The sequence below is a fragment of the Xenopus laevis genome, chromosome 6S (genome assembly GCF_017654675.1).
Source record: "Xenopus laevis strain J_2021 chromosome 6S, Xenopus_laevis_v10.1, whole genome shotgun sequence".
In the NCBI taxonomy this organism is placed as follows: Eukaryota; Metazoa; Chordata; class Amphibia; order Anura; family Pipidae; genus Xenopus; species Xenopus laevis.
Genome location: NC_054382.1, coordinates 98,641,599 through 98,653,742, shown reverse-complemented (window position 1 = coordinate 98,653,742; position 12,144 = coordinate 98,641,599). Strand labels below are relative to the sequence as shown.

At 40.3% G+C, this 12,144-nt stretch overlaps 1 protein-coding gene across 3 annotated transcripts in view; it reads right to left on the bottom strand.

Annotated features, from left to right (window-relative positions):
• Positions 1-358: 358 nt before the first annotated feature.
• mapre2.S (microtubule associated protein RP/EB family member 2 S homeolog) overlaps positions 359-12,144 on the bottom strand; it is a 93,560-nt gene continuing 81,774 nt past the window's right edge. For 2 of the 3 annotated variants that reach the window (XM_018268550.2, XM_041567065.1), the window contains 4 exons: positions 11,206-11,419; positions 2,991-3,127; positions 2,539-2,697; positions 359-849 (listed from right to left, as the gene is read on the bottom strand). In XM_018268550.2, the coding sequence (XP_018124039.1) occupies positions 769-849; positions 2,539-2,697; positions 2,991-3,127; positions 11,206-11,419 (591 nt within the window). In that variant the 3' untranslated portion in view covers positions 359-768. 3 annotated transcript variants of the gene reach the window in all.

Genomic DNA, 12,144 nt, shown 5'->3' with positions numbered 1-12,144 from the left:
TGTAAAAAGGTAATAAACAGATATGAATATGCACTAACATTTCCCTGGCAGTGGGAAGAATGCAAGGCTATGAAAGAGAGGTCTCTGCAATGTCCCTGTGTTATTTCCTATGATAATTCTATACTGATGAGAAACCAGAGACAAAAAAAACCCCAAGAGTTATTTGTAGAATGAAGAAGTACTAATTAGCATTTATGGGCCTGGATTTGGGTAGCACCCTACCCTTCATTAAAGCAACATGTACCTACACTTAATAGGCATCTGTCTTCCAATATATTGAGTTGAATTCAAGTGAAAATGATGCAAAAGAAAAGAAAATGGGAAGAAAAATGAGTTCCTCCTCCAAATTAGCCAAGACTGATGTATATGTATCATTTACTTCATTTCTGCTGATGATACCTGATTACACAACAATGGGTGACATTTGACCTGGATACGTGGAGGTGACTTTGCATTTTCATGACATGGAACTATAAATATTGTTCGCTATTACAATTGTGAGCGAGCAGAGAGAAAGGAAACAGCTCAATTTCAAATAAATAAATTCAAGGGAAATGATGTGAAACAGTCACGTGGGAGACGTCGCCGCAGAGTAGCTCACACCATTTGTTTTGTTCGGGCGACTTCTGTAAACAAACACGCCTTGGAAAAGTAAGTGGAACAGAATTTGGTGTTTTTACTGGCGCTCTCTATATTACATTGGATGGTGTGTCTTGGAAGAAAGTTCCACATGAAATGACAACAGTGAAGTACGGGTGGGTGTTAGGGTCAGTATTCCTCCTGCTGCTCTGCCTCCTCCTGCCCATGCTCCTGCTCCTCTTCACCTTCATGCTGCTCTGTGTGACTCTCCTGTAATTGAGCAATGACATTGACACATTAGCTGCTGGTTATAGGCTTGTGCTCTTTCTACAGCAGCATACAGAAAAGGCAGTAGAACTGTATCCAACAAGACTACAAAGCTCAATACTTGAAACCAGGAACTTCTGGTTGCACTAATGGCAGATTCTATGCTGGGGATTTTACAGACAAGCATTAGCAATAAATATTAAAGGACACACATGTACATACAGCACCCAAACATGCATATTAAAGGGCATGTAAAGGCAATTTTTACTTTAATGAAAAAGAAACCTCCCATATACTTTGTGTACAGTTTTTATAAGAAACCCGACTGTATGCAGTGATATTCTCCCTTCATTTACTGCTGTGGATAGGCATTATCAGACGGCCCCTAACTGCTCTGCAGGGAAACAATCATACTTATGAACAGCAGGGGGAGTCCCCGCCTTACTTCCCAGCCATGCAGAACTCAAGCAGCTTTGTTTGTTTCCCTGTAGAGCAGTCAGCAACTGTGTAGAGATTTGTATTTAATTTTATTTTTGTCTTTACATCCCCTTTACTGTTTCCAACTCCAGCTGCAGGGACAAAGATCATGGAGCCAGCTTTAAACAGATAAACTAGGATTCTATTTGGAGGGTTATTTTGCTGCAGCCACTGGTTCTGCAGAGTGGAAGAAAGTTTGTATTAAACAATTCAAAAACTATACAATCCACATTAGATTACATGACAACACGGGACCCAGTGCAGTCTGTATATTCTGATTATTAATCAGTCTTGCTGTATCAGCTCCTGGCAGATATTATTTGACTTGTGCTGTTTTGATAATTTATGACTACCCCTAAGCAGCCAAGGCCACACTGAGCATGTGCAGAGTCTTGGTCTTGCAAAGATGCTTAACAAAGTTACAAGATGGTGACCCCCTGTGGCCAATTTTGAAAACATAAATCATTTGTTTAAATAGGTTTGTGGTGCAGTAAGTTTATGTTTAGTATACAAAATACAGAGCCTGCACTCTGTATCTCTGAGACCAATTAGTCATTCTCCTCAAATCTATCCTTTACTTGCCTGAGCCCCTTCTGTCACTGCTCAATCACTTGGACTGAAAGGCTGACAATTGTAATATGTAACTAATGATGTATGTGCAGTATAGATATATATACACACACACATATATATATATATATATATAGTAGTTGGCCAGCTTAAATATATTGCAATATATGGACAAACAATCCCTGTTTTGTTTAAAGGGTAAGGCATTTTTCAGTAGCAGTATGCACAAAATGTCTCTGTCTTAAATATATTGATAATGGGTTGAGTGCAGAGGAATCTTGTATTTGTCTATATATATATATATATATATATATATATATATATATATATATATATATATATATATATATATATATATATATATATATATATATATATATATATATATATATATATATATATATCTCAATTTTACATCCCCTGATTTTTTCCCTGATTGTTATTTTCTGGTCCCACCTTTATATTATGCATAATACATTTCCCTGATTTTACATTTTCTTGGATTTTACACCATTTTTTCTAGTCCCCTTAAAAACGTAAAAGGGGGTTCTACTGTGTGTATATACACAGTAGAACTCCGAGTACAGTAAGTAAAAAAACAAAAAAATTAAACTAAAGCAGGTTTATTGTATCCAACGTTTGTACCTGTTCTTCTGAGGAATATAGAATGTCCATTAGCCTCTGGAGTAGGTCATCACCCTCTTGACCATGTTCTTGACAAAGTAATTCGATTTCCCTTAGCTTTCCAAAATAGAAATCTCTTTCTTTCTCGACTCCTTCAAGGGCAATTTTTAATGAATGTACCTGGGAATGGAGAGAGAGAGGAGAGCAGGGAACTGTTTATAAGGATTTATTTTAGAGGTTATTCATGGCTCCTGTATTATAAGGGTATTTAGAATTTGCTTCAGAATTACTATTACTGTACACTAACAGTGGCCTCTGGGAGTGTTATTGGCTACACAGCAGATTGTGCTGGTCCATGTTCTCTATCCCAGATTTGCAGAGTAGAACTAGTAGAGTAGTAGAATTAGTAGATTAGAATTTGGGGCAGACAAGAGAGGGAAGTGTTGCAAGTAAGCGTAAAGAGGCAGTGGTACCTGTTCGTTAAGATGTGAGACTTGTGTTTCCAAATCTTTGTCACTTTTTACTGAGGGACAGGGCACTGCTTTCTTTGCAGATGATGGACGAGATGATGTGGATCCAGGTTTTGCAATTGGACTTGACCTGGCAGCACCTATAAAAAAAAAAACAACCACAACCATAATGAAAAATATATAGATGTTTCTATAGTTATATGCAGGGCCGGATATACATAGCGGGCGTCCATCGGCCCACTGCCGCTCGTCGCTCCTGTCCCCTCCCCTTTATTCGTGCAAATTTTCATCATCAGGACTGGAGCAATGGGGATTGGTGCACGTGAAATTTTAAAAATGATTGTATCTCCTGTGCATCCCCATTGTTTTTGAACCAGTGGTTGGGCAGCATGCCGTCCCTTAAAATCCTGCCTCCCTAGGCCCGGGCCTTTGTGGCCTGGTTACATGACCCACAAACTTGAATACTAATTTATTATATGCACTGCAGGTTCACTTTCCCCAAATTCCCGAACCAGAGCTGTTGATCAACTTTCACTAGTGGCTGAACTCCTGGTAGAACTGGTGTTACACAGGAATCTCAGTGGGGCCCTTGCGGGAGAACTTGAGAAACTTTAACACACACGTTACATATCTGCAATAGCATGGATGCCAGTAGTTCACAAAAAATAGTTTTATTTATGGAAGGTCACAAAACATTCCAAAGATGCTACTTGACCAGTGGCATGGGTGCAGACAGGGTGTAATTAGAGGCAGTAGTAGCACCCACTCACCCTGTGTCCAGCCCCCACACTAAAAGGAACTCAATAGATTTGTTCTCTTGGGATCTCTCCATGCCTGGGCCTATCAGCTGCATTCCCTATGATGGCAGGTATCCCTTTTTCCTTTCCTTGGATGAGCCTCTGGCTGCTCTAATAACTGTCATGATATTATCCATCACTCTCAGAGGAGTAAGCTGCCACGTTAATTTATTCTGCTTCTACCTTAGTCTCTTCAGCTTCATCCACCTTCCAGAAAGTAAAAAAAAACAATAAGATTGTTAGATCTATTGATCAGGGCATTTTATACCTCCTATAGCCAATAGCATTTGTATGTACAGGTATGGAACCTGTTATACAGTCACAGGACACCTGGGGTCTTCCGGACAAGGGATCTTTCTGTAATTTGGATCTTCATACATTAAGAGGGTTATTTATTAAAGTACAAATGCCAAAAACCCGATTTATTATAACCCAAGGATGGAAAAATTCTCAATCTGAAAATCCGGCATCTAAGACCTGCAGATGTTGCATATGTCAATAAGTCAATGGGAGAAGTCATTAAATAAGCCCAATAGGCTGTTTTTTGCTTCCAATAAGGATTAATTATATCCTGGCAAGTATAAGCTACTGTTTTATTATTACAGAGAAAAAGGAAATAATTTTGAAAAATTTGGATTATTTGATTATAATGGAGTCTATGGGAGACAGTCTTTCAGTAATTTGGAGCTTTCTGGATAATATATTTTCAGATAATAGATCCAAAACATGTACCTTGTATGTTGGATATACACACCTTACCACTGTATAGCGCTACAAGAACATTTAGGGTTGGGGCAGACGGGAAGATTCGGGGAACATTTTGGAAACCGAATTGCCACGAGTGCATTAGCGCAGGCGAGTCTTCATTCAAGCAGACGGAAGGCAGTTCGGGGAGATTGTCGCCACGCAGAAGAGGCGATTAGTTGCCAGGCGACTAAATCTCCCCGAATCTGCCTGTCTGCCCCAACCATTAGGGATGTGCCATATTCACAATATTAACATCTAAAAAAGTGATAGCCCTGTCCTGAACCCTAAATTAAATATGTAAATTAGTAAAGCCACCCCTCCCCCAAAATCAGCATTTGAAAACAACCTATCACCAACAGTTTTCCTGTGGCATAATGTCACATGATATTAAGGTTGGGGCAGAGCACGCTAAGAATTAAAAGAAATGCTGGTATTTGACCAACTCCACAATGATCATTTGTAACATTAAATATTTTTTCTAACCTTATAGAATATGGGAGCCTTAAATGCAGACACTAAATCCAGACGCACATTTTCTATTTCTAGTTGTGCAGATTTTTTAGTAGTTGGAGGGATTATGAAATGCTGGAAATGCAGCACCTTGTAATGACCAGTAACAAGTGACACGTTTGTTTGCTTTCTTGTTGCAAGCTGGAACATTTGTACATGGGAATTAGAATTCATAATTTAACAAAAGGCAAATGGTAATACTTAGGGCTGAGTTATTGGCACACACATATAATAAATGAAAGATATAATAAATCCTTATCTTGCACCTGGATCTCCTAATAAGCAGGTAAAGGAGATATATGAAAGCAGTCAGACATAGAAACCATTCTGGGAATATTTCTTTTGCTTTTGATGTTGGAGGTGCTTATTTTTAGCAATGCCCTGGCATTTCCCAGATTGTGTGACTTAAGCTGGCCATAGATGCAAAGATCCGATCGTAGAAATCATCGCACGACCGGACTTTCCCATCTCCCGACCTGCCACTAACCATTCCGATGTAGAAAAGAACAGATCAGCCGATGTTCTGCCCCTGACAGCAATTGTACGATAGTTATGTCCGACCAAAGCTAGTGACAGTCTCCCACTGAAAATCGTATGATCGGCAATACATGCAGAGATATTCCTGCAGCCGTCAGAAATCTTTTAACCTGTCCGATCGACCAAACGACTGATCTCCGCTGGACGAAAAATGTCCGGACTCTCCACACACGGTCCGAAAATCGTACGAATCCTCGATTCGTACGATCTGATCTTTGCGTCTATGGCCAGCTTTATATGATTCTCAGAGGAAAGCCTCAGGAGAATGGGCCTTGCTGTGCTCTCTTCCAGATCATTCTACGGATCCTATTGCTCGAATGACGAGGAGTCTCTGCTCTGTGAGTAGCCGAGTGTGTTGGGATCAGGCTATGAAGCAATACAATCTAACTTACATATGTCCTTTGGGCATTAGAGATAATAAAAACAAAAACATTTGGATTCTGATATTCCTCTTTACCTTAAATGACCCCAGTGGGTGGTGAGGATGAGAGAATGTATCCACACTGTGTAACTATAGAAACACACAGCCTCGCACTTAAATCAGAGATTGTGGCAGATTTCAAGACAATCACTGGGGACACCGTCTTCCTCAGCTGCAACATTTCAACATGTACTGAGCCATATTCATTCTACTCATCATATTCCCTACAGAGCATGTGACATAATCACGTGACCTTGTTAACCCCTTCAGTATACAATATCAAAACTGAACCAGTCAAAGAGTTGTTACCCTGCACCATCTGCTCATTTATTTTGAGATGATGGACAGATATGCTGAAATTAAAAATATTTATGTGTGATGAGACTGACTCACTGTGTTGCATATTAATGATTTACCCCACAGGAAAACTCAGAATTGCTATGGCAACCGTTTCAAGTCCTACAGGTTCATTTAACTGAACAAATATGCCCATTCTCAGCCAAAATGTGCTTTAGAATATATATATATATATATGTGTGTGTGTGTGATTGCAGGATAAGCCAACACAACCGCCACCAAAAGGTTACACATAACACAATATAAACTTTAACTCGAACTGCCCACCTTCTTTAACATGTAGTTGCTGACATTTGCAAACCATTTGTAAGGACATTGTGCTGCTACTCACAACTTACTCTAAAAGGTACACATACAATACATAGCTAGCCAATCCACTATTCCCTCCGGCTTTATGTAGGCACCATCTAACTGCTATTTGTTAATATCTACCAAACAGGAAACTGTATTTTTATTTCCCTGTATCAAAATATGCCCCAAACTGTTTCCCTGATCTGTTCAGCAAGGTAGCAATGCAATTCAGCATTCTTAATGATAATTACAGAGAAATGAGACTATTTAGTAGCAGGAGGAATAAAAAGCTGCTTGTGTGTCTCACATGAGAAATAAGCATTTTAACCCTTCGATAGCTGCAAGTATGAGAGAGAGAGAGAGAGAGAGAGAGAGAGAGAGAGAGAGAGAGAGAGAGAGAGAGAGAGAGAGAGAGAGAGAGAGAGAGAGAGATTGTAGTTGGAATAAAACATAATGGCAGGCCAGGTTCATATGTATAGAGTTCCCTAGACAAGCCCCACCATGCCACAGTAATGTGAGGAGTGTTATGGCTTGAGGAGTGAGGGGGTGACCAGCTTGAGCAGCAATGGTTGTACATCACATAACTGTACTCGGGGTAGGCAGGAGGTAGTTGAGCTGAATTAGGGGTAGGAAGGTAGTTGTGGTATGTGCCTAGCACTCTGACTATGTTACACCCTGGACACGTGACTCTTACACTTTCCTCTAGTTCTGCTCCTGTATCCTGGTGACTGGTGCAGCTCACTGGAACTCTAATTATGAGCACTAGTGAGAGCTGCACCATTTTATTTTACTGAGTGGCTTGTTTGCCTTTCCTTGTGTATGTAGCAAAGAACCCTAAACAGAATTTGAAAGTGAAAGTCAAGTTCCTTTTTTTTTTTTTTATTTGAAGACTTGCCACTAGTTTGTGGTAATAAATCAGTATGTTGAACTTGTTGCTAAGGCTGAAGCTATAACATGAACCCATGCTGATGGCAAAATACAGAAGATAGGGCAGGTGCTACAAGATGAAGGGCAGATGTATGAAAGGCATTAGCAGAAGAGGATCAGTGACTGGAAGTGAGAGGAAGAGTAACGAGTGAATGATTAAAGGAGAACTAAACCCTTAATGAAAAAAATCTCTACCCCTACCCTACATAGACCCCCTTCCTAATCCCCCCAGCCTAGCTGCTATCCCTGGTAAATGCCCCTAACTCTTTACTTACCCCTCAGTGCAGATTCAGGGCATCAGAGTTTGCGGGCGACATCTTCCGCACTTCGGTAATCTTTGGGTCTTTTTCCTTCACTTCGACAATTTCCGTGACTTCCGGCGCATGCATGCATGTTGTGAAACGGAAGAGTGCTCCAATAGTGCGCCAATACACCGATCTTATTACGAAGATTACCGAAGAGAAAAAGATGGCGCCTGTGAACTCTGATGCCCTGAATCTGCACCGAGGGGTAAGTAAAGAGTTAGGGGCATTTACCCAGTGTAACACCTAGGCTGGGGGAGCAGGGATGGGGGTCTATGTAGGGTTGGGGGGTAGGGTTTTTTTAATTAAGGGTTGAATTCTCCTTTAAGAGGAGAGGAGTAATGAAGACAATGGAGTGTGAGCAGTGAGGATTTACATCCAGATACTTTAATGATTACAGTACACTTTATTGTATTTATTAACACTGAAAACATACATCACCAGTGATATTGCCTAAAGTAACCAATCAGCAATTCGATTTGAAAAGACACCTACAAGTATAGAAAACAAAAGCAAAGATCTGAATGATTGCTATGGGCAACATCCCTGGTCCCACGAGGCCCCTAAGATTGTAAGCTCAATGGGGCAGGGATCTCCTTCCTTTTGTCTCTTCAAAACTTAAATTTTAAATGTAACTATATGTATTTATTTTTATTGCCAGCAGCATAACTACACCTTGCTAGGCCGCCCCACAAAAAAAAAATCTTGGGAGGGGCCTGGCCAACCTACCCACTGCTCCCCTCCTCTCTCTCTCACCCTCCCCCCCATTGGCTCCTGCTTACACACGTGTGCTGCTGCTGATACTGTGGTTTGCAGAGGTGCACACATGTTTCTGGGATAATATCGGCTATATAAGAAGTGAACTCAGTGGTCGTGGCCCCCCTGTCCCCCGGTCACCCTTGTCTGTTCAGCACGGGTTCCAAGTATAGGAATATTTTCAGGGATGTCTGCCAAACAACTTATGTCTGGATGATATCCAGTTCCCATTGGTTCTACAAGGATCTTGAGGCTAAACATAGGAATTATGACTATTTACATCTTTCAGCACTGCAACAGCAATGCCCACCCCGGTGCTGCTAAAAATATGAACTTCACAGTGTTTATTTGGTGAGCTGTAATGTCAGACTATGATGGGAGCAGAGAGTATAAGTAATGTTTCATTTTGATTCCCACTGTCTCAGGGAAACCCTGTTAGACTATGTCACATTTTTCCCAGCGAATCATTCCACCAACTAAAGACAGCATGCCCTCCATGCCTGGAATTGTACAGCAAAATTGGCTTTATTTTATTCCCTTTCATTGGTATGGAAATTTAACCGTACATGCATGTTAGAATTTTCTAATATTTTCAAACCACAAAACTCCCATAAATGTATCTTGTTTCTGAACAGGAAGAGAGAAATATGTGAGGTCAATGGCACGAGGGCAAAAATGTAGAATTTAGGGCAGACTGGAAATACTCTGCCCAACTTCAAATCTTCAAATCTTGGTACCCTTTGATTCTCCAGTGCAACGTGAGTACCTATGTTCATATCAATCCAAATGCAAAATATACAAGCATAAGGCCCCACATTTATTTGCCAGAAGGGGAAAAGCTGCTGCAAGATTTTCCTGCAGGTTCAGAATGACTGACTAGAGAGCCCTAAGCTTTGGAGTCCCAAACTCACGAGTACATAGGGACAGAGAGATGATTGGCAAACCCTATCTTATCCCTGTCACTACAAGGCTCTCATGTTACTTAAGCTCCCCATTTTAGGGAAGTCCGACCAATCCTTCGAAATTATCGTGCGGTTAGTGGGATTCGAACGATCGTACATCTTACGATTTTTCGGCCGTCATCTGTCAGGAAATTGATCGGCCAGGTCAAAAAATCTTTGTCGGTCCCAGTGCAATCTATCTATGTTTGCAGGGCCAAGCAGGCAGCTCCCCTTTGTTTTCCTGGCAAATTGGTCTTTTTAGTTGATGGTAAATTCGTACGATCGTACGATCGTTCCGAGAAAATCGTGGTCTCACGATGAGGATCTGATCTTTTAAAAATCTCAACATCTATGGCCAGCTTTAATCTACTTGTGCACCTGAGCCTAAATCATTCAGTACACATTCTGAACTATACTCATACATGATTTATGCCATTCACTGATAGGTTGGAAATACATGGTAACCTTTAGAAAGTAATACAACTATGGTACATTACTGGTAATAACAATAATAATGTATAAAAATAGATCTATGTTGTGTTGAGACAGAAATCAAAAAATAATGATGCTTTTAGCACACTTCCATTTGTGATCAAGGCATGCAACTTTTTAGGGATGAACCAAATCCAGCATTTTGGGAATTGGCTGTATCTGAATCTTTCATGAAAGATTCGCCAGAATCCCAAACCAAATCCCAACCATCATTTTCTTATGCAAATTAAGCCAATTAATGGCTTAAAAAGGACCACTTGTGCAGCCTGTGTAGAATGGAAACTTCCTTGTTTGTGTGAAAAGAAGTCACATGCTCTGAAGTATTCAGATGTAGTTTGGTCAGCAACTGGATTCACCAGAATCCTGCTGAAAAAATCCTGGATTCAATGGCTTTAAGGGTCAGGGCAAAGAGGCTGATCCGGGAAGATTAGTCGCATGGCGACAAATCTCCTCTTCTTCGGGGTGACCAAACTCCCCGAACTGCCTCCACGCCGGCTAAAATGTATATCGCCGGCAGGGTGGCACTCGGAGCAATTCGTTTTCCAAAGTCGTCTGAAGTTTCCACATGAGACAACTTCGGGAAAACGAAGGGTTCCGAGTGCCATCCCGCCGGCGATTTACATTTTGTCCGACGGGAAGGCAGTTCGGGGAGATTAGTCACTAGCCATGCGACTAATCTCCCCGAATCTGCCTGTGTGCCCCGACCCTTACTTGTAAATCTCGTGTTAGAAAAGTAATTGGGTTCAAGATTCCAGGCAGCACTGGTATGTGGAAGGAAAACGTGTAGAGTATATTTGTCATAGATCTTCTTGATACTCTTGTGCCCCCTGAGGTCATAAATGACCACTTATGAGTTGCTGAGAGTGATATACATTACTTTTAGATTGCTATTATTCAATATGTTTTTTTTCTATAATGGACCTGAGGCAATATGTAAGATATGACAGAATTTTTCCTTTGATAAGTGCTAAGGAATAGGCATGTTGTTCCACAGTGCCACAACAATGAGACATGAAAGAGAACTATAGAGAGGCTTAGGTTCTTTATACAAGATAAAGCTGATCATAGTAAACATATAGAGCCACAGCAGTTCATGCAGATGATTATATCTACAGAGGGGGTGCTAGACATGAGCCATACCTGCTGTTGGGGAGTTGGCATGATGAGGCTTTTTTGGCAGGTTGAAGATCTGTTCTCCAGGGTCGGGGGGAGGAAGTGCATCCTGTCCTTGTCGGGCTTCCATTGGATCATATTCCTTGCCGTCATAGTTGGCATCAAAGAATTTTTTGAACCATTGAATAAAATCCAGGTTGTCCTGGAAGCGTCCTTTCACCAGTTTTTCTACTGGAATGACCTAAACCAGAGCAAGAGAGTAAAAACTCTGGCATGAGCTGGTGAATTAAGGCTATAAAACCATCACCTTCTTATTATTTAGGATACACTTCCTCGCTCAATGTATTTCTCTTTTGAGAAACGGATTTCATTGCAGAATTCTGCTGGATCATCACTATTAACTGATAAATTTTCCCCATGACAGTTTCCCTTTAAGCAAAAAAATTCAAGGATAATTGTAGGAAATCCAATCCAAAAAAAAATTTCTCTGATTATCCTAAATGTAATCAAAGGTGTTAAACCATTATAGGGATGGGGAAGGGAGTATAGAGACATGGTGGATCTTTGCAACAAATACTTTAATTTCTAGGGTTCTTATTTTGGTAATTTATGGATTTATAGGATTATTTCATGCTCCCTCTTAATGGCCTTGACATACAGTGCAATTCCCAGCAGAGTAAGTTTGTGCACACATTTAAAGAGAAATTTGACTGTACATTGTATTTGTATATTATAATTTATGTAATTATTTTTATTGATTATTATTTTTTATTGATAAATTATTGCTTTTTATTGTGTTAGGTACATAATGTTTCTATAGGAAGTTGCTTTTTGGAAAAGTAATAGGGAATGTAATGATGTATTTTTTTTCAATATTAATAATGATTGGTAATATTTATGTGTTGTGCTGGTAAAGGGGAACGATACCCACTTGGGTACAAATGGTAACTTAGTCATGGCCCATTT